This window comes from Photinus pyralis, unplaced genomic scaffold, assembly GCF_008802855.1.
Source record: "Photinus pyralis isolate 1611_PpyrPB1 unplaced genomic scaffold, Ppyr1.3 Ppyr1.4_LG3b, whole genome shotgun sequence".
NCBI classification, from domain to species: domain Eukaryota; kingdom Metazoa; phylum Arthropoda; class Insecta; order Coleoptera; family Lampyridae; genus Photinus; species Photinus pyralis.
This window is the reverse complement of record NW_022170510.1, coordinates 4,493,663-4,515,596: the sequence shown is the minus strand read 5'-3', so window position 1 is coordinate 4,515,596 and position 21,934 is coordinate 4,493,663. Positions and strand designations below refer to the sequence as shown.

At 34.9% G+C, this 21,934-nt stretch overlaps 3 protein-coding genes across 3 annotated transcripts; 2 read left to right on the top strand and 1 right to left on the bottom strand.

Moving 5' to 3' along the window:
• Positions 1 to 6,835: 6,835 nt before the first annotated feature.
• LOC116167254 (ubiquitin-associated protein 1-like) lies at positions 6,836 to 8,669 on the bottom strand. Its single transcript, XM_031482570.1, has 3 exons — positions 8,606 to 8,669; positions 7,243 to 8,550; positions 6,836 to 7,194 (listed from the first exon to the last, which is right to left on the bottom strand). Exons 2-3 carry the CDS (start codon positions 8,416 to 8,418, stop codon positions 7,069 to 7,071), a joined length of 1,302 nt encoding a protein of 433 aa, XP_031338430.1. The 5' UTR covers positions 8,419 to 8,550; positions 8,606 to 8,669; the 3' UTR covers positions 6,836 to 7,068.
• Positions 8,670 to 9,811: 1,142 nt separating this feature from the next.
• Positions 9,812 to 14,385, top strand: LOC116166942 (ras-like protein 1). The gene is made up of 2 exons (XM_031482161.1): positions 9,812 to 10,455; positions 13,814 to 14,385. The coding sequence occupies exons 1-2, from the start codon at positions 10,054 to 10,056 to the stop codon at positions 14,000 to 14,002; spliced, it is 591 nt and encodes a 196-aa protein (XP_031338021.1). The 5' UTR covers positions 9,812 to 10,053; the 3' UTR covers positions 14,003 to 14,385.
• A 3,819-nt stretch (positions 14,386 to 18,204) lies between these two features.
• On the top strand, positions 18,205 to 21,392 carry LOC116167026. The gene is made up of 3 exons (XM_031482260.1): positions 18,205 to 18,295; positions 19,264 to 19,398; positions 19,473 to 21,392. The coding sequence occupies exons 2-3, from the start codon at positions 19,273 to 19,275 to the stop codon at positions 21,390 to 21,392; spliced, it is 2,046 nt and encodes a 681-aa protein (XP_031338120.1). The 5' UTR covers positions 18,205 to 18,295; positions 19,264 to 19,272.
• Positions 21,393 to 21,934: the final 542 nt, after the last annotated feature.

Sequence of the window (21,934 nt, the reverse complement as noted above, 5' to 3'; positions counted from 1 at the left end):
TATACAGTGAGTTTATCTTAGACTGGAACATACGATTATGCATACAATGCTATTTCCCTATGTTCCATTTTAAAAAAAACGCATCAACCTGAAGGAGTAGTTCAAATGGGTAGTAGGCGCAATGTACTACTGTCACCTTTAAATCTACCGCCCTGCAATAAATTCAAAAATGCTGCCTAAAGAAATGAAAATTGCAATTATAAATTTATACAAAGGCCTAAACAGTACAAGACAAGTCCGCGATTTACTTGCAGTCCAGTATCCTGACGAACAAATACCATCCATTTCAACGATCCACAGAGTTATAGCAAAATTTGATAGGGATGGCTGTGTTGCAAATCTTCACACAAAAAAGGCAAAAATTAACCATGTCCTTAATGAAGAATTGGAATTAGAAATTTTGTGCTATGCTGAAGAAAACCCAACAGCATCACTAAGTTTAATGGCCAAGGAATTTGAAATTTCTAGAACTTCCGTGTTTAAAACGCTAAAGAAATTTAAATACAAGTCGTACAAATTTCAAAATCACCAACAACTGTTTGATGATGATAAAATAAAACGCACAGACTTTTGCGAAACAATATTTAATTTGTTAAACAATAATGAGGAAATATTGCACAAAATAATGTTTACAGATGAAGCATCTTTTTCTCTGAACGGTACAGTAAATTCTCAAAACTATCGGTAGGTACCTATCTCCATATTAAATCTTACTGATACCGTTTTCTTCATTAGATATTGGTCACAAACTAATAATCATGTACACAACATAACGCATACGCAATATAATATTAAAATTAACGTTTGGGCCGGGATAATAAACAATATTCTAATCGGACCGTTCTTCATCGATGGAACTCTAAATTCAACAAAGTTTCTCGAATTACTTAGATCGCGCATTATTCCACGGTTACAGGAGTTGAATATAAACAACCCATGGTTTCAAATGGACGGGGCTCCACCACATTCTACGAGACCAGTGACAAGTTTCCTCAATGAAACATTCCCGGGCCGTTGGATCGGTAGATTTGGTCCAATATCTTGGCCAGCACGATCTCCCGATCTGTCGCCAAATGACTTTTTCCTTTGGGGATATCTAAAATCGAAAATTTATAATCATGTTCCCATTCAGAATGTGCAAGAGTTACAAACCCGAATACTAACAGCATGTGATCAAATGAATCCTACGTTTTTACGAAATAGTATTCAGGAATTTCGCAATCGGTTAGGGTACTGCTTGGAATGTGAAGGAGGGCACTTTGAACATTTGTTATAACTTATAATTAAATTCATTTTATTTATTATTAAACAATTTTTCTTCGACTTTCGACCGTACACGTACATAACCTAAAAATAAAGGCTGGTTCAAATGTGACTCGCAAATTTCTAATACGTTTGTTTTAGTTGTGAACCGCGCATATCCTTCAGGTTGATGCGTTTTTTTTAAAATGGAACATAGGGAAATAACATTGCATGCAAAATCGTATGTTCCAATCTAAGATAAACGCACTGTATATATATATTATGTCTTTCTTTTAATTGTAGGTTCTCAAGTATGCAATTTAGCTTGGTCGAAACATAGCTCCGAACTCGTTTCCACACACGGTTACTCGCAGAATCAAATTTTAGTTTGGAAATATCCTAGTCTGACTCAAGTCGCTAAGCTCACCGGACATTCGTACAGAGTATTGTATTTGGCATTATCTCCCGATGGAGAAGCTATTGTTACCGGCGCAGGTGATGAAACCCTACGATTTTGGAATGTGTTCAGTAAAGCTCGCTCCCAAAAGGAGACGAGATCAGTATTAAGCCTGTATACAGGTATTAGATAAATTATCGTCGATTCATTTAGTATTTTAAAAAAATTATAAAATATGGGAAGTTATTGATTTATTTTATATTATACAATTTACAATATTATTTATATCTCGATTTTTAAAGTTTTAGGTATTGTTGTTTTGCAATATTTATAATTTATTCAACTATGTGATCCATACACATAATAATTTCAGCATTTATTTATTATATTTTTTTAAGTATCGCCATATACTTTAAATAATGCCATTGATATCACTGTCACATCCGTAAACTTTAAAGTCACCATATACAGTTAACACAGTTAGTATATGCTTGATGCCGAAGCAAATAGTCATTAGATTTTAAGACTTTGAAGGAAAAGTACAAATGTTTAGATTTAGTTATTTTATTTTAAGAATTAACATATATGTACCTTAGGTTATTGTATAAAGACTACTATTTCTGTTATACATTTTAATTTTAAATGATTATCATTGCTTTGTAATTGATGTGTTATTTTTGAGCAAATGTGTGATGCAGGTTTTGAGTAAAAAGGAATTGATTACTTACTTACTGCTTTTATATAATCGCCAGTGCAAGTCATTGCCTGTTTATTTTGCCAATTTACACAGATAAATTTGAATTTAATAACAGTAACAGTTATGGATTAACAGCCACAACATTTACACATCATCTACACGCTTTACAAGTTTTATCATACATACCACACCAACATGCAAAAAGTCATAGTGAAAACAATGAACATCATTAGAAAATTCCATTATTTGGGTATGACACAGTATGGTCTTGAAAATCCTAGGTAATTGGAGCTGATGGTCCAAATGTTGAAAAACTCAGATTACACAAAAACGGTGAAGTGGGATCCTACTTAGTAGCAGACAATAACGCATCATCTATTTTTAGAACTAGGTCTGTGAGACTAGAAATTCCATTGATCTTCAACACGTCACCCACTGGCTTGGGGTGAGTAGCGCACTGCGATTAGGTACATGTAAATAAAATAAGGTTTAGAGTTTTCAAGTTTTTTTTTCTTTTGGACCTCTGGATACCATGATTTTACTGTAAACAAAATTAAAGTTATTTATACAACAAGGCCTCCAAGAGTTAGATTGTAATACACGTCTACCAGCACAGTCATGAAACCTTGATTTTCTTGCCTACTTTATATCAGAATATTTTAGTTTCCATGACAGAGACTACTTTTCCTGCCGCCCGCGGCCGCACCTGTCATATTGCAAAATGTCTATTATAATGACTGCTGTCGTCACTGACAGATTGTAATTAAAATACACACATATGCAAATTGAGCCTTGTGTATCCTATTGTAGCTCTCTATCGGCTATACAAGGAAATCTTATAGGATATGTTTGTCAATGGTCTGGGGGCAAAACGGAACTTTTAATATCACATTCGCTCAAAAGTAAAAATTTTTATAGAATTTTGAACAAATTAATTGCGAATGTGTATATTCGCCTATTTTGTATGTTTTATTAAAAAAAATCGACTTTTCTAAGAAATTGAGTGTAGCAGTCAAAGTGTTAAAATACATTTCAGGTAGAATGTAATACAAAACCCGTCAGTAAAATGACTAGGAAATTAATAATAATAGTAATGCCTTTATTGAGTAGCAGCTGCAAAGTATGAAAGGAAAGTGATAGCACAGGTGATAGTAATAATTACAGCTCAAAGGGCGGAGTTCAGCTTGTAAGAAAAATTACTCGCTGCTCTTTCACTCAACCCATAACGATTGTTTAAATGATCACATAATGTTATAAATTTAGTTGTATGCGTCATGTGACAAGAAAAAAAAAAGAAAAAAGTACAGTACAGTAACATTGTAACATCTACGCGATTTTAGCACACTACCTGACCACTATACCTGAGCTTGTAGCATGATCGACTTGCACATGCGTTTAAATTGTTTTTGATTTTTCGATTTTAGAGAATTTGGGAGAGGATTATACAATTTGTAGATGTTAAAAGTGAAGCATTTTTCAAAAAACTTATCAACCCCCTGAACCTCAAATTTAAATTATGAACGTCTGTTCTGTAAGTTATTTTATCATACAAATACGTACGCTATGATAAGCTATGCAGATCCCTTCGCTTTTGCATATTCAACCACTTCGCTTCCTTTAGCTTATAAGAAATACGTTGGAATTTCCTTATACAGGGCCGCCGTTAGCCTCGACGGGCCCCGGGAATATTTTTTGACCGGGCCCCTATAATTGAAATTTTTGTTATCCATCACCCTTATCTTAAACTGGACATTTTCAATCTTGACTACTTAGATTTGAAACGAGAACATTTGAATACAGACACAGTAATTTTCATAATTTATTATGAATTGTTAGAATTCAAATTACATTTTAACTCTGCGGATTTTCTTATTAGCAAAAGTGATCACTCGCTCAAAATTTCTCTAGCAAGTTGAGCTTCAAGAGCTAATGTACCGAGATTGATCTAACTATCTTGACCCATAGTCGATCTCAAACGGTTTTTGACCTAGCGAGCCTTCTGTCACGGTGGCGTAATTAGGAAATTTTGCTCAATGGTATGGTTTTTTAAATCTTCTACTGTGCATTTTTTTAATATTCTACTCTCTCATATAGATTCAGATTTCTGTTAAAAAATACAATTAAAAATCAGATTTCAAAACCTCTTTTGGCCGGGCCCCCAGAATATGACCGGGCCCCGGGGCAAATGCTCCGGCTGACGCCCCTTATCGGCGGCCCTGTCCTTATACCAAATATTAATCGCAAGCATCCATATTGGAGCCACTATAGCTCAGTGGTTCTCAAATTTCTTTCCATATGGCCTCTCTTTCTGAAAACTAAACTGTGCTCATACCGGCCCCCTTTGCCCGATTAAAAAACAAAAACTGCTTTTACTACAAAAAAAACGTATTTATTAAAAAATTGCATGTCGGATACAAAGCCGCTTAAAAAGTTATGCTCTGATTAGTTTTTGATGCCAAAGTCTCTTGTAGGTCTACAAATAGCGGAATTATGGCCACACACGGAAAAGGCCATTTTCGAGCACACTCGCCAGTTCATTTATTTTGAAAAAATAAGTTTAACAAACCCGTAGTGATTTTTTCTCAGCTTTAATGATGCTATAATAAAATGTTTGACTAATATAGTAGGTACCAAGAAAGGGTATATTTTAATCCTACGGGTGCAGATTGTGGCCCAAAATAAAGTAGTTGAGGCATAGAGCTTCCCCTATGTTAAGGGTAAGGGCAAAGCACCCGATGGATTAGGACGCACTCTGCACGCGTTTTTTTGTACTCGTCTACAGTAGGCATGTCAAACTCGAGGGCCGCATCATAAAATACTCAAAAACTCAAAAGCATATTTCTCCATTAAATATTCTAATTCAGCCATAAATTCCAATTTGCCACATCTACGGGCCGCATCATAAAATACTCAAAAACTCAAAAGCATATTTCTCCATTAAATATTCTAATTCAGCCATAAATTCCAATTTGCCACATCTACGGGCCGCATCATAAAATACTCAAAAACTCAAAAGCATATTTCTCCATTAAATATTCTAATTCAGCCATAAATTCCAATTTGCCACATCTACGGGCCGCATCATAAAATACTCAAAAACTCAAAAGCATATTTCTCCATTAAATATTCTAATTCAGCCATAAATTCCAATTTGCCACATCTACGGGCCGCATCATAAAATACTCAAAAACTCAAAAGCATATTTCTCCATTAAATATTCTAATTCAGCCATAAATTCCAATTTTTCTATAATTAAATGGGTAGGTTGAAAGACGAAGATAAACCAATTTAAATCAATAAGTATAGTAACACTTTTTCGTAGAAATACACGTCATCACGCAGAATTGGCTATACCTACCTACTGATTTGAATTTGTACCCCATATAGACAGCGTATTTCTGAATAGGTTAATGTGCATGTCGTACGACATGCACATTAACCGTAGTACGTTCAAATTAACAACTCAGAATGGATATCTTTTTGTTTATTACTGCCATTTTATTTGTATGATCTGGTCTCTTAACTTAGTTAATTGATTATTAAAATGTAGTAAATATCTGTATGAAATGTGTTCCACACCTTGGAATAATTAAAAATGTTATATTTTGCGCTATGGTAGCTACTTTCAATGACCGTCCGGTCGTACCATTAGTAAAGATTGGTACTTTTACACGTTTTGCCATAATTATATAGGATATATACTGAGTTGTTACATTCCATATAGCTTACCTACCTGTACTGCAGTATACATCGGATTCCTTGCTTCCAAAATAATACCAGAAAATATTTGTTAACTACTGGTTTTTAACTTTTCTAATGTTTTCGTTAGGGAGTCAAGAATTGGGGCTAGGGGGGTAGCTGACAAAATTATTGACAAATTTTAGTAATATGCCTACTACCAAGTTCCTGGCTATGCTTGTATTGAAACATGATTCCAAGATCAGATCAACATGATCTCCTTCTGGATTCACCATACTGGTATCTATAGACCTACACCACACAACTGACAGGGCTTCGGGATATCATCATCCTGATATATTTATTCCTATAAATTCAGGAAAGACTAGACTATTGACTTGCTTGTTTACATTCAGTAGCTAGCATATATAAACCAAAGAAATTCAAATTATACTAGTACAGTACCCAATTGTGAAACAACAAATAAGATGGAAAATATGTGGGCGTTTCACAATTTCTCACAACTTAAAACAAAATGCATATTGCAATATGGCTACATCTAGCGAGCGTTCAAATGTTTTCTTTCATACAATTTTAGCCGGCACTAATAAGTTTAAATCCGGGTTCAGGGATATTTGTAAATGCATAGTGGATTAGGTTGGTAGAGCAGCCTTGGCTCAAATCCTGTCCACTAGAAAATATTTTATTGGATTGGGCACAAATGCAGTATCGGTGGGTTCCTAACGAGCTCATTTCAGAATTAAGAATTCAGGTTAAACTGTGGACTGTGATAAAAAACTATGATCAAGAATAAAAATACAAAAATTCTGAAAATTTATTTCTTATATCCATAAGTAGAAGTCCCATCCATTCTATATCTGTTCTATCTACACATTAGATTATTTATTTAAGCAGGAATATATTTGCATAAACATATTGAGCGCACAACCAACACAGTGCTTCCTTAGCAAATTAATATGTAAGAGTATGCGAAATAAATGCAAATAAATAGTGATCATAAATAAACCAGCACAGCCATGGTGAACAGTGAATGCTACGAAATAAGTATATCCAACGCCTTATCACGATCATTATTACATTGCAATAAAGCACGAGACACCTCCTCTTCGGAAAAGCCTAAATCCAACAGTTCGCTCATTACTATCAAATGTTCCACAATCTGCAAAAAAGGTCAGTTAGTTTTATTGGGATTAACAAACAGAATTACCTTTTTTTGATTATCGCCAATGGTTTGACAAACACGCGCTACCCTCGATAGTGGAAATCCCATTAAGCTAATGTCTTTGGAGAGATATTGTAAATTTTTTGGTAAATGACTAAATACATCATCTAAATCTATCGATTTAATAACAACCTCGGTGCTACTTTCTTGAGATTTATTTGGATCACTTGGTACTCCATTTTGGCAAATTTTCGTACTTTTCAGTTCAGATTCTAGAGTCTTCATAATGTCAGGTATGCTTTTTGTATTTTCTTTAGATAATTTACTAGAGGAATTGTCGTAATTGTAAGGTAGTTGATCTAGTTTAAAATTTTGATTTACATTTGTCTGCACAATGTCACTAGTATAATAATATCCGTTAAGATTATTGTAAGTCCTTGAAGTAATGGAATGTGTGTAGGGGGAGAGGGTTTGAGAAATATACGGAGAATATGGTAAGTTACGTGTATCTTGCACGGCGTATGTTGAAACTGTTGTGGACTGTCCAGACGTACTTGGAAGAGACACATAATTGGGAAAGGCTTGACCTGCTGCATCTGTATATGGGATGGCATAGGAATGATTACTTGTCTCCCCCTTTTTCAAAACTTGGGCCAATTCTTCTATGTCATTAATAGTTTTCAATTCCATGTTATCAAAGGGACTAGATGTGTCTGCTTCAAAATCGGATATATTAAAAGGACTTTTGTCATTGGAGTTGCACTTAAACAACACCTTTGTGTCTGTATTTGATAGTGGGGTTGGTGTTAGAATATGAGAATAGGAAGTAGGATACATCACCCCCGATGTAGTACCTGAAGCTTTCAATATTTGCTCTTCTGGTATCTCTGATTCTTGCGACACATTACTAATGCTCTCCTTAGACTTTTTGTCTTCCAAGAATTGTTCATACTTTAAACGGGCCTCCTTCAACCGATCCGCTTGATCTTCATAAAGTTGTCTACGTGCACTCCGCAATTCTCTTACTCGGTCTTTAATACTTGTTTCTAAGGAGAAGTCATAAGGAATGATACTGTACTGAATTTGTTTATTTAAATATAATCTCTGAGCATAGGTTATTGCGAGATTTATTCGTGGTGGTGGTTTGTATTTTTCTGATATTTTCACACACACTTCGTCCATGTATCCTGGTTGTGGGTCTTGACCTCCTCGATGAGACATTATTGAAAATTAACTCTGAATAATTACAACTCATGAATCATAATATGAATCAGAAATTTGTAATTAATAAACTTAAATAAGTCTAAATAACTTCTTTGCAAACCAAATCGATTCATTCGTTTAAGCGTAACACTAAAATCAATTGCCACGATTACCTTAATTTATATAATTAAAAAAAGATTATTACTTGGAAAAATTTACGAAAAACATATTCCTGTCAAGTGACACTAGTATGGCATATAGGGTTTTTCTTAATCTTATGTTGGTAATGCTCAAATTTCGGAAGGTCGCCTATAAAAGTGTAAAACTATAGATAGCCAAAGCTATTAGAAATTTTGCAGAAAGACTTGCATAATGAGTAAATTGCCATTGCCATTCATATTCACTTGGATGAACTTGACATGGCGGAATCTGGAACATACCGTACAGAATGGGATGAACCCGAAGCTTTTGTTTGGCTCCCAATAAGCTGAGTAGGATTTCTAAGGTGTTTATTTTTTACTAGGCCCATAATATACATTTGGCGTCCATCTGTGTGTTTAAAGCCGACACTCAGAAAGTGCACAAGTGAATTCAATGGGACTTGATATACTGATTAGTACCTCGTTAATAAAATAGATACTTATAGCTACGGATACAACTAATTCCAAAAGCGAGTGAACAGGGATCAACTCCTGTGGACTGTGGCAGGATCAGAGATCAAATCCCATCCTGGGAGTGCTGGTTTAGTAGTAGTAGTAGTCCCTCTACAAGATGCTAGTTTCAAATTTTGTCTGACGTTTCGTTCCCGGTTAACCACCATCAACTTCGTTTTTTCTTGTGTCATGTGATGAGCATTTTTTCTGATAATATCACTATTTTTTAATAAGAAATGGCGTAGGTTTCCATGGCGAACAAAAGATGGTGGGATTGTTTAAAACGACAATGTTACACTCTTTTCAAAAATTCCAAAATATACAGTGCGATTGATTTTTCGTATCCAAGCGTATATTTGCTTGATTATTGGAGATGGGAAAAAAGAGTAAGAAGCAAAAATACTCTAGCTCATAAGCTAGTGGGAGCTAAAAAATGGATAAAAGAAAGTTGAAAATTGGAAAACAGAACAGTTCCATTGTACGAGTACTGTAGGAATAGAGGAAATTTTATTCCCGATAGTACGGATAGTTCTGACTATGTCTATGGAATAAAATTTCTTCTAGTCCATTAAAAAAGTGCACTTTTTATTTTTTGAAAGTGAAAGTAAACTAAAAATAAATTCTACTGAATACTGCGAGTAGAGCAGCCGATTGACGTCAACGACTATTTGCGTATTCAGATTGAGTGCGGATTTCCATAGTTTTTTATGTCGACGGTCGGCTTGATGGGTGGGATAAGGGAGTGAGTTGGCATTACTGCCACTGGCCAGTCAAGTCAGTAGTTTTTTTTGACGGGCTCGTTAAAGTTAAGTTACGGTTGTTTCTTCATTATAGTTAATTAAAGTAGTTAAATACTTGCAAGTGTTCTTAATTATTCCGTAGTCTTTAAGCGCCACAAATATCGATGTATACTAATATGCAGGGATAGCGAACCTCGCTTAATCGTTTATTAGCCTTTATTGCATTGCAGTGATACGTTTTTTTTTTGTAATTCATTAAAATGACTGAATACAAACTTGTAGTTGTGGGAGCAGGAGGTGTCGGTAAATCGGCGTTGACGATTCAACTGATACAAAACCATTTCGTGGACGAGTACGATCCGACTATCGAAGACTCATATCGTAAACAAGTAGTTATAGATGGTGAGACATGTCTATTAGATATATTAGATACGGCCGGTCAAGAAGAGTACAGTGCTATGAGGGATCAGTATATGAGAACAGGCGAGGGGTTTTTACTAGTTTTCGCCGTTAATTCCGCCAAGAGTTTTGAAGATATAGGAACTTATAGAGAACAAATTAAAAGGGTGAAAGATGCAGAGGAAGTGCCAATGGTTCTTGTTGGGAATAAGTGCGACTTATCATCTACGTCGTGGGCCGTTGATATGGCTCAAGCAAGAGAGGTAAGTTGTCTGACGGGAACGATAGGTAGCATTTTTCGAGGACTCCTTTGTACGGTTACTACCAAATAGGTGTATATTTGGGAATTGTTGTGCATTCTATTCTATGATTCAGTCTGTACCCACATACCGGGTGTCCCAGATCCACAGTATTGCATAGGTAACTGTGTTAGTTTTGAAGATAGAAATTAGGTTAGATTGGGCTGATTTAAGAATATTTAAATCCATGCCGAAACCATTGAAAATTGAATACTGTACCAACTTTTTAATTCACAAAATATTGACTATATAGATGGTGTTTTTTATTCTCTATGAGATTCTTTATTTAACAGTGAAAAACAAATGAAAGATAACCTATGATCGACTAAAGAATAATTTAAATTTATCAAAAAATTAACTCGGCCTATGCAATAATAACAGTTGCCCATGCAATCCCACCCATTTGGACCACCATAGTATGATTTGCAACCTCTAGTAAGACAGTTCTTCTAGTAGTCTGCAGAACCACAAGGAATTACCCTCGGAATTACCTAAATTTATGCATTAAGCATTAAATATTGTATTTATTACAGGATGAGATTTAAGCCTGGGTTGACATGGAGCAATAAAAATTGCAATTGCATGCAAGTTGCAACAGAAGTTCCGAATGGCATGCACCAGCAAGGGACTTGCATGCAATTTTTACCGAACCAGGGTTATGTTTGTTACATGAACTGCGCAATTCTAGGGATAAATCCAAGGATAAATCTAGTTGTGATTGTGTCACCAACCTAGTAAAATACAACTATGATACTGAGGGACACACTGACTACTTTTTAGCGCATTTCAAAAATAAAAAAAAATGCGCTATTGTGGCCACTTTGTCCGTCCGTCCGTCCGCTCGTTTTTTATCTTAAGAGCTATTGATCTACTTTTTTCTCTATTTGGTTCGTTATGGTGTCGAGTCTTGCACCAAGGAAGGAAATTTTTCTGTACCGCTTACAAAAAAAGTTATTGTAAAAAAACCAACAAACCGTTTTTTACATGTTCCATAATTTTACACTTTTGCCGTTTATTAACGATCCTAGAGATCGTTTATAATTTTGTATTACTGTCTGTCGTCTGTCTGTTGGTCTGTCCGTCTGTTCCTTTGTCTGTCTGCCCCTCTATCTGTCCGTGTGAACGATAACTTTGTTTAGAAATGTCCGATCGCTTTTACATCTCCGTTAGTTATGAACTGAATTGCATGAAATTCAATATGGGCATAACTTTAGCCATATAATACGCAATGCCAAAAGTTGAGTCGAATCGATTCAAAATTCACAGTGCCCTTTTCGCATCTCGACCATTTCTAAACCAAATTGCAAATTTTTTTATTTATAAAAGTATTTGAATGAAATTTGATACATAGGCACTTGGAATAAATGAAAATCGAACACCAATTTCAAAATTTGGTTTTGCGCATGCGCAGTGCCATCTTTTTTTATTTATGGAAGAATTTAAACGAAATTTGATACATACACGCTTGGAATAAAGGAAAATCAAGCGCCAGTTTCAAAATTTAGGTTTGCGCATGCGCAGTTCCAACTTTCTTATTTAGAAAAGCATTGAAATGAAATTCTTCTTATAAACTGAAATTGAAGTAGCACGTCGTCAAAAATGGATTGCACATTTGCAACGCTATCTTTCATATTTGTGGCCGGATTTTAGCAGGAGTTGCATCTTACAAATGTGAAATGAATGCAAGTGGAATTAATGCTCTTTATGTAAATCGTTTACGATTACTTTTTAACTTGTTATTATTAATCCTATTTATTTTGGAATTTGCATGATTCTTCAAGCAATCAAAACTTAATTTTATTCGAGGTTAGCAACTTTGTTGACAAATCCATGTTTTTCTTCTGTTGGCAGACATCTAGCAATTGAAATAGAATTGCACCATGTCAAATACATTGCAATGCTTATTGCATGCAATGATTTGACCTTGCAATTTCTTTCTGCAAGTTCTTGCGCGTTGTATTGCTCCATGTCAAGCAGCTTTTGGGATTCTTGATCCTACAATATCAACATTTATCATTTACTGAGTATTTGGTTAAAAGTATTAACTTTCCGTAATGTCTTTGTGGATATTGAGTGGATATCATAGATAATCCCGAGGATAATCCTTAGAAAGTCGTCGTCTGACTGCAGCACTCTGTAATATACATACAGGGTCGCTGATAAGTCTGGAAACGGTCAATTAACGGCGAAAATATACATCAAAATATGTTGCTGCATGCACTGGTTCGTAGGCCAGAAAGTTTTGACATCTCCAATGGATATAATTTCTTTAAGACGTCCCAATCGCCCTCTGTGAGTACCCTCTTCCAACAATCTGTTGTGGAGATATACCTAAGGGAATGTATCCAATCACGGTAAGGGATCGAAGAGGAGGACTATGTTTGGTATAAATTAATTCCTTTCGTTGAGACCTTTCATTAGAGTACCATGACGCATAAAACCAGTTCCACACCCCCCATCACCCCTAACCGTCTCTTCTGCTGAGGGGCGAGAAAGAAGAGCGGTAGTTGGCAGAACACGGTTCCTGCCGTTGAGACTTTTAATTAGAATTTCATGAAAAATAAAATAAATAAAATAAAATGGCATTACTTGACTCGGAAATTAAAGTGCGCGGCCCCAAAGGAGCCTTGCACTTCAATCTTCCCTCGCCAGTAATGTGTAATTTTCCTGACTTTTATGTAAATAACTATTAAAAACTATGTAGTACTTATTTACATAAAAGTTAAGAAAATGGCATATTACTGACGAGGAAATATTGAAGTATGAGGCCTCTTTGGGGCGAGTATTTTAATTTCCGAGTCAAGCAATGTCATTTTACTCACGAGTTTTGTATTACCTGAAATCGTATTTTAATATAACATTTCCATTTTGATATAGAACTTTTGATGAATGTCAGAGTAGTAACAAATTTAGCGCTAAAACTGTTTTTGGGAAAAAAAGTTTTTTATTCTGAAGCTATAACTTATAAATGAATACTCTACACAATGTTAATTAACTATTTATGCCAAGTGAATGAATGTACTGTAAATATGTGCAGTGGCACATTTGCACTTGTTTTACTTTTCAATGCAAAACACCTGAACTGCCAACACAAAAGCAACATATATAACACAATCGTTTTTTTCACCTTGTCTGATCTACGTTTGTTCCAAAATTTAACCTTCACACTATACTTCAAATCGAGCTTCAAATCTAAGTTGTGCAAGACTCGTCACATAAAAACTCGGGCTTTTGGAGACCTGTTTGGTTTCCACTTGGCACTTATTGATTGGTGATAAATCTTGTCGAATTTACTTTGAATTGATTTTGTTTTATTTTCTAGGTCGCTAAACAGTACGGCATACCGTTTGTGGAAACTTCGGCGAAGACTAGAATGGGTGTAGATGATGCCTTTTATACATTAGTTCGAGAGATTCGTAAGGACAAAGCGAGTAGAGGGAAGCACAAGTCGCCGAAACTTGGAATACCGGGCCACGGCCGTTTTAAGCAGATTCGATGTAGTATCCTCTAGAAGTCGACTGATTTGTTAATATCTAAAAAGAGCGAGCTTTGCTTTGCCATTGATCATCCGATCGTTTTTCATAAGAAGTGTGATAGTGTACGAGCAACTGTTTTGTTGCAAATGTAAAACGTTCGCTGTTTAAAAATAATGCTTTAAAAAATTTTTGATATTTCTTACAGTTTAGGGAACTTTTATTTTGAATTACTTTTTAAATTCGAGTGCATATATACAGAAGTTATAAATCGGAACTGCCTTGACTTAAATTATTTGTGCTTTAAAAGTGTAAATCAGGGTTTATTTTGTTTTATTGTGGTGCAGGGACAACTTTATGAAATTGTTGGTCTGCCGGATAAAATACATACCTTAGTATGTAACTAAAAATACTTAACTTTGTTTGAATTGAATGATACTTGTACGCTCAGCTTATGAGGGAATTTCTTCACGCACACATCGTTGTGATCCGTAATAGTTTAGATGACATTTATATTTTCGTGTACATTAGAGGTAAATTACAGTTATAGAATAGAATATTGAGTATTAGTATGTAGAGAGTAATATCATTTTATTACCATTAAAACAAAAATTAAACGATCTGCAATCAGCAGCTACCGAGTGATATTTTAAAAAATAATATTTAAGTTGTACCGTAATTTACCTCTATCGAAGTCAGACGCATACATGACTTTGACCATGATCCATCATTCAACTAACCCCATTTTTTGAGCAGTCTTTTTTTTAAGTAAATCTCTCAATTTTGAGAGTGGCTGTCAGAGTTTGTCTTAATATTCTACTAATATAATTAAGTATTGCCTTCTTATAATACGAGTAATTTAGCAATTTAGTTTATAGAAATTGTCAGTAAAAAAGTCTCTTATCAATAAATATTTGAAAATAATCGAGGTCCGAATTCTCGATTTGGAGCAGAATGATGAATGTCGGGGCGCCTCCATGATTACAGTCGTCTGTCTCCAGTGTCACTATAAGCACCCCACGCCATGATTCCCCCAACATAGACTCTCATTTGGACGAGCGTGGGACACTTGGAAAGAATGTTGTGAGCCATTTTCTCGTCTGTATTGCAACCTCTGCAGGGACGTGTTTTGTGCTTATTTAATTAATAGTGTCCAAAAGGTATGCCTATGAGCAAGCGCAGGTTTTTCCTTGATAATCCTGTACAAAATCGCGTCAAACGGCGAACTGCTTCTGTGATGATCAAGTCCCATTTGACCTTGGTATGGAGTTATGAGTGGATACTGCAAGCGGGAGAACCGGCATTGGTCTACCGAATGGTTGCTTTCAGGTCATTCTGGCTAGTTTTGGACAGCGTCTGTTGTATTTAAAGTTTTAATTCATGTTAGGAAGAGTAGATTCATCCCTTTAGCTCCCCACTCACCATGGTGCCCCAGGAGGGGACGTGTGTATAAACACAAGCCAAGGATATAGCTCACAAAAGTGACAGCATGCAAGCCTAGTTTCGCATTGAGTAAGTAGAACCAACCAAAGAGCTGTAACTTTTGATCTAGTAGTCCAATCTTCAAACTGTTTGAAATTGTGGATTCTACAGACCACAGTCTAAAAGAAAATGATTTTTCCCGCTCGATCTGAGACAATTTTTTTTTCGGGCCTCAAAAAAAGGCAGTGTATAACCTTCCTTTTTTACCAAAAATCGACTGCACCAAAATTTCTTGGGAAAACACTTTTTCTTATTAATTTTGGTGCGTAGAATCCAAAACAATTCGTACTTTTTCGATCAGACTTCTCAATCAAAAGTTATAGACTAGAACCAATTTCGAAAGAAAATTCAAAGGGCTGTAACTTTTGAACTAGTAGCCCAATCTTGGAACTGTTTGAAATTATGGATTCTACAGGCCACATTCTATAAGAAAATTTTTTCCCGGGTCGATCTGAGAATTTTTTTTTCGGGGCTCAAAAAAGGCAGTGTATAACCTTCCTTTTTTACCAAAAATCGACTGCACCAAAATTTCTCGGGAAAACACTTTTTCTTATTAATTTTGGTGCGTAGAAACCAAAACAATTCGTACTTTTTCGATTAGACTTCTCAATCAAAAGTTATAGACTAGAAACCAATTTCGAAAGAAAATTCAAAGGGCTGTAACTTTTGAACTAGTAGCCCAATCTTGGAACTGTTTGAAATTATGGATTCTACAGGCCACATTCTATAAGAAATTTTTTTTCCGGGTCGATCTGAGACAATTTTTTTTTCGGGGCTCAAAAAAAGGCAGTATATAACCTTCCTTTTTTACCAAAAATCGACTGCACCAAAATTTCTCGGGAAAACACTTTTTTTTATTAATTTTGGTGCGTAGAATCCAAAACAATTCGTACTTTTTCGATCAGACTTCTCAATAAAAAGTTATAGACTAGAAACCAATTTCGACAGAAAATTCAAAGGCCTGTAACTTTTGAACTAGTAGCCCAATCTTGGAACTGTTTGAAATTATGGATTCTACAGGCCACATTCTATAAGAATATGTTTTTTTCCCGATCGATCTCAGACAATTTTTTCTTCCGGCCTCAAAAAAAGCAAGTGTATATAACCTTCCTTTTTTTACCAAAAATTGACTACTCCAAAATTTCCCGGGAAAACACTTTTTCTTATTAATTCACAATATAATTAACAATTCGTACTTTTTCGATCAGACTTCTCAATAAAGTTATAGACTAGAAACCAATTTCGAAAGAAAATTCAAAGGGCTGTAACTTTTGAACTAGTAGCCCAATCTTGGAACTGTTTGAAATTATGGATTCTACAGGCCACATTGTATAAGAAAATTTTTTTTCCGGGTCGATCTGAGACAATTTTTTTTTCGGGCCTCAAAAAAAGGCAGTGTATAACCTCCCCTTTTTACCAAAAATCGACTGCACCAAAATTTCTCGGGAAACCACTTTTTCTTATTAATTTTGGTGCGGAGAATCCAAAACAATTCGTACTTTTTCGATCAGACTTCTTAATAAAAAGTTATAGACTAGAAACCAATTTCGACAGAAAATTCAAAGGGCTGTAACTTTTGAACTAGCAGCCCAATCTTGGAACTGTTTGAAATTATGGATTCTACAGGCCACATTCTATAAGAAAAATGTTTTTCCGGATCGATCTGAGACAATTTTTTTTTCGGGCCTCAAAAAAAGGCAGTGTATATAACCTTCCTTTTTTACCAAAAATCGACTGCACCAAAATTTCTCGGGAAAACACTTTTTCTTATTAATTTTGTTGCGTAGAATCCAAAACAATTCGTACTTTTTCGATCAGACTTCTCAATAAAAAGACAGAAAATTCAAAGGGCTTTAAGTAAAATGTTACTACTAGACCAAATCTTGTGGGAGCTAAAAAAATTAGCTAAAACATCAAATTCTAGGTGTATTTACCTCAAATTCTAGCTGTATTTACCTCAAATATAGAAAAAAACCAACAAAAACTCATCTCCCACAAGCAAAAAAATGACTTAAAAACATTAATTTACTACTAAGACAAAATCTTGTGGGAGCTAAGAAAATCGCCTAAAACTATAAAAAAATAGCCTAAAATAATAAAAAATCTAAGCACATTACCTCAAAAAACGCATAAAAACTAGGAAAAAACTCATCTCCGATTTCCCACAAGCAAAAAAGCAGCATTTGCAACCTAGTGACCACTGTCAAATATCATAGAATAAATCTTGTGGGAGGTAAAAAAACACATAAATTCATCAAGAAATCATGACACATCACCCCAAAATTCACAAAAAAACTAACAAAAATTCATCTCCCACAAGCAATATTTTAAGATTTTTTGCTAGACCAAATCTTGTGGGAGCTAATAAAATCACTTAAAATCATCAAACATCATGATACATCAACATGAAAAAAACGCATAAAAACTAATTCCCCACACGCAATATTTTTCATTTTTCCAGTAAAAAACTCCATATCATTAATTCTATCAATAATGCGGTACATAAAATGTTAAAATCGACGTATATGTAATGTACCTAAAAAAATAGCAAAAAAAAAACTAGACCCCCACACACTAAAATTTAAACAAATTTCTTTTTACTAGACACTTAAAAATGAATAAAATCATATGAAAATCATTACTGCTGTGGGGTGCATTAAAAAATTAACTAAAAACCTATCAAATTCTTTAAAAAAATATGCAAAGAGTAAAACCCGAGGTAAAACCACTTGCGCCATCTATCCATGAGTTGAGTAAATGAGTAAACAGTTTTCTGAATTCTGTACAATCTGAATTTTGTTTGTATCAACGATAGTGCATCATTCTGTGGCGAAATAATTATTGTTTTGGTAAGTACTTTACACTTTATTACTATATTAATATACTCAATGCATTAAATATAGATGAAAATAGTTATTTATGCAATGTGTGTATAAATGAGGCGTTTTATTGGTGAGTGAGATGTTTAGTCCACGAGCGCTGCGCGAGTGGATTAAATTCGAACGAACCAATAATCTTTGATTTATACATGAATTGCATACAACGTTTTTTCGTCGACTTCACTGGGGTAGGTAATTTTAAATTCAACTACAAGAAATTACAAACGAAATTATGAGCTACGATTTTCCACTAAATTACCTACAGCTATTGTCGTTGCTACAGGAATGTGTTGTTTTATGCTGTATCGTCAGTCCTCGTAATCGCAGTGGAAGATTATGTTGCTTGCTCTGCTGTGGAGACGATTTTAACATTATATCTCTCAGGGTGAAGCTAACAAAGCAGAGCTCAAACAAAAACCAAAACATATCAGTAACAATGTCATCAAGAACCAAAAAGATTTAATTTTAAGAAATACATCAAAACAAGAATTAACTTTTCCAGAAAAAGTAAAACGGATTGAGGCAGCTTTGAAATTTTGAGAGCCTTTGATCAATAAATTGTGTTCTTTTTTTCTAATTTAGTTGTTGGAACAAAAACATTAATGATAAATATAAAATTATATTATTAAAGATATTAAATTCTGTGATGATTTTAAACTTTTTTTTTCAAAGGAATGAATTTAGAGATAAAACGCTACGTGTTCTAGAAACTGCAGGTTTTAATAAACACTACCAATACACCAGTCTCGGTCACCTAGCCGAATTACAAAGAAAAGTATAATGCAATGAGGGTACAAACTGAAACTGTTTTCCTAAGATTATGATATTTGTGATTGATTGTAATAACTTATATTTAGCAACAATTTTTTTTCTTTGGCATATATCACCTTTCACATTTTAAAACCTTGTTGGTAGTATACCTATTACTCTCTTTGCAGTTGAGCCACATGTCACTGAGTAAGCGGCTGAAGATGGATTCTACTGCATCCTATTCATCTGATCCTATCACTCAAGTAAGCACTGAAGCTCAGGATGCATCAGGAGATAGTGATGGAACTACACACAATCAAAAAGTAAGTTCTTCATAATAATAATATATATTACCGATTACCGGTAGTAATTTTTAATCATTCTGATTTTATTACAGAAGGAAACACGACTTATCTTTGATGAAAATGAGGGTAATTTCAGAGAAGCTGTTAGGTGGATAGGGTGGGTTGACAAAAGCCTTTTTATTGCCGAATTGCTGAAGAAACCACGTCGTGTGATTATTTTTGCGCCCAGGCGTTTTGGCAAGTCTCTGAATATAGACATGGTCAAGTGCTTCTTCGAAATTGTAGCTGGTCGAGACATAAGCTATGCACCTAAGAATTTAGAAGAACTGAAAGAATACGAAAATTTTAAAGCATTTTGCAGATACGGACTGTCACCACCATGTAAGATAATAAAGGAAGAAGAACTTGTTAAAGAATACTTTGGGAGACACCCAGTTGTGTATCTGGACTTAAAAGACCTTGATTGCACTTCCAAAGAAACTGTAAAGGATGGTCTCAGAGGCATTGTACATGATCTCTATGTGAATTTTTCATACCTGATGAAGGACGAACGTTTAGCTGACTCACCAAGAAAAGTAAAAGCAGCATATGAAGCTTGTGAAGCATGGTGTGGTATGAATACATACATGAGAGAGGATCCAACCATAGGTTTGCAAAAATTGATTGAATATTTACATGCTCACCATAAACAGAAAGTGTACCTGTTGGTTGATGAGTTTGATGCTCCTGTGGTGAACGCCCTGTTGGGTGGTAAAAGTGGAGATGAAGTAAAAGATATCAGCAATATAGTAATGTCCCTGCTTGGTGCAGTTGTGAAAGGAAAAGTGGCGGATAATCATCTCTTGGGATCACTAATTACGGGTGTGTCATTTCTGGGAAGCATTGGTATTTCTCAGCATCTTAACAACATACCATTTTACAAATGGTTACTAGATGATGATCGGTTTGCTAAATATTATGGTGTTGGGCATGAAGAGCTTACTACGCTTCTTGAAAGTGTGTTCCCTGAGCAAAAAGAGAAACAAGCTTCTATCCAACGAGAGGTATTGGGTCTCTACAATGGATACTATATTAAAACTGAAGCTGTGTGCTGTTTATGGTCTGTTTTGCACTACATTCGACTTCGTGTGGAACTGAACGCTTCTGAGATCAGAAAGACCAATTTTTGGAACATTAGTGCACTTGGTAAAGTTCTTAAAAATGATGATGTAATGGAAACAATGGTTCATGTAACAACAGGGGGAAATTTCTCTTTTATGTCCTGTGATAAGTTGGATGCCAAGGATCTTGCTGACTTTTTAAATGGTGAAAACAATCAAGAACAACTTGTCTACTCATTTTTCATGGAACAAGGGTATCTCTCCATTGATCCAAGCCATCGTTCTAGCAGATCTGTTAAAGTGAAAGCTCCAAATCCTGAAGTCCTTACTGCGTATCTAGAGATGTTTAGTAATTTCCATGTGAAAGTTTGTGGATTTAGTAACTTGTCAATGCATAAATGTGCAGAATATTTTGAGTCACTACCTGATAAATCTGCAGATGAACAGGAAGAGAGTTTAAGTGTTTTCTATGAGGAGTTGAAAAAACTTTTGTCAAAGTTCCGCGGACAAAAGGTGAAGGAACGATCAATACAATCTCTTATGTTTGTTACCATGCTCAAAGCAGACTTCAAATATTGCGAGATGGAGAAACCTGTTACAATTCAGATGGATGGTAAGAAAGTAACGGGATTTATCGACCTGTTCATGGAAAATGATGATTGTGTAGTTATTTGGGAGTTCAAGCATATTGAGGCTGATGATCTTCAAGCAATCAAGGATTCTTCTTATGAGGCTTTGAAAGAAATCCTTTTCGGCAGCCAAGCCAAAAAAGTGCCCTATATTAATAAAATGGAGGAAGTAAAAACAAAAAATTACATTCTCATTGGACTCTGCTGTGGTGATAAAGGTAAAGCAGCAATGTCGTGCTTAATAAATAACAAAGACATCAATAACTGTATCTCTTTTCCATAACTTAATGACATCAGTTTTGCCATTGATGTGTATATATAAAAACAGTATGTTGCTTTGTAAGTTTATTTCATCTGTTCAATAAATGCTCTTTTTGCTCTCTTTTTCTTATTAATTTTGGTGCGTAGAATCCAAAAGAATTCGTCGATCTAAGACAATTTTTTTTTCGCGCCTCCAAAAAAGGCAGTGTTATAATCCTTCCTTTTTTACCAAAAATTGCACCAAAATTTCTCAGGAAAACACTTTTTCTTATTAATTTAGGCCCGTAGAATACAAAACGATTCGTACTATTTCGATTAGACCTCTCAATCAAGTTTAGGCAAAAAACCAAATTCAACAAAAATGCAAGGGGCTGTAACTTTTGAAGTAGCCGAATCTGTTTGCTTTAAAATTTCGGGTTCTAATATTAATGACAAAAACTACCTTTCCAGAAATAAAAAAGAACTATTTTAAATATTTTATTTGAAAATAGCATTAACTTTTTAATACTTATTAGACATGTCTATATACAGTTGAAAACAAACAATAGGATATACCTCTTAAGA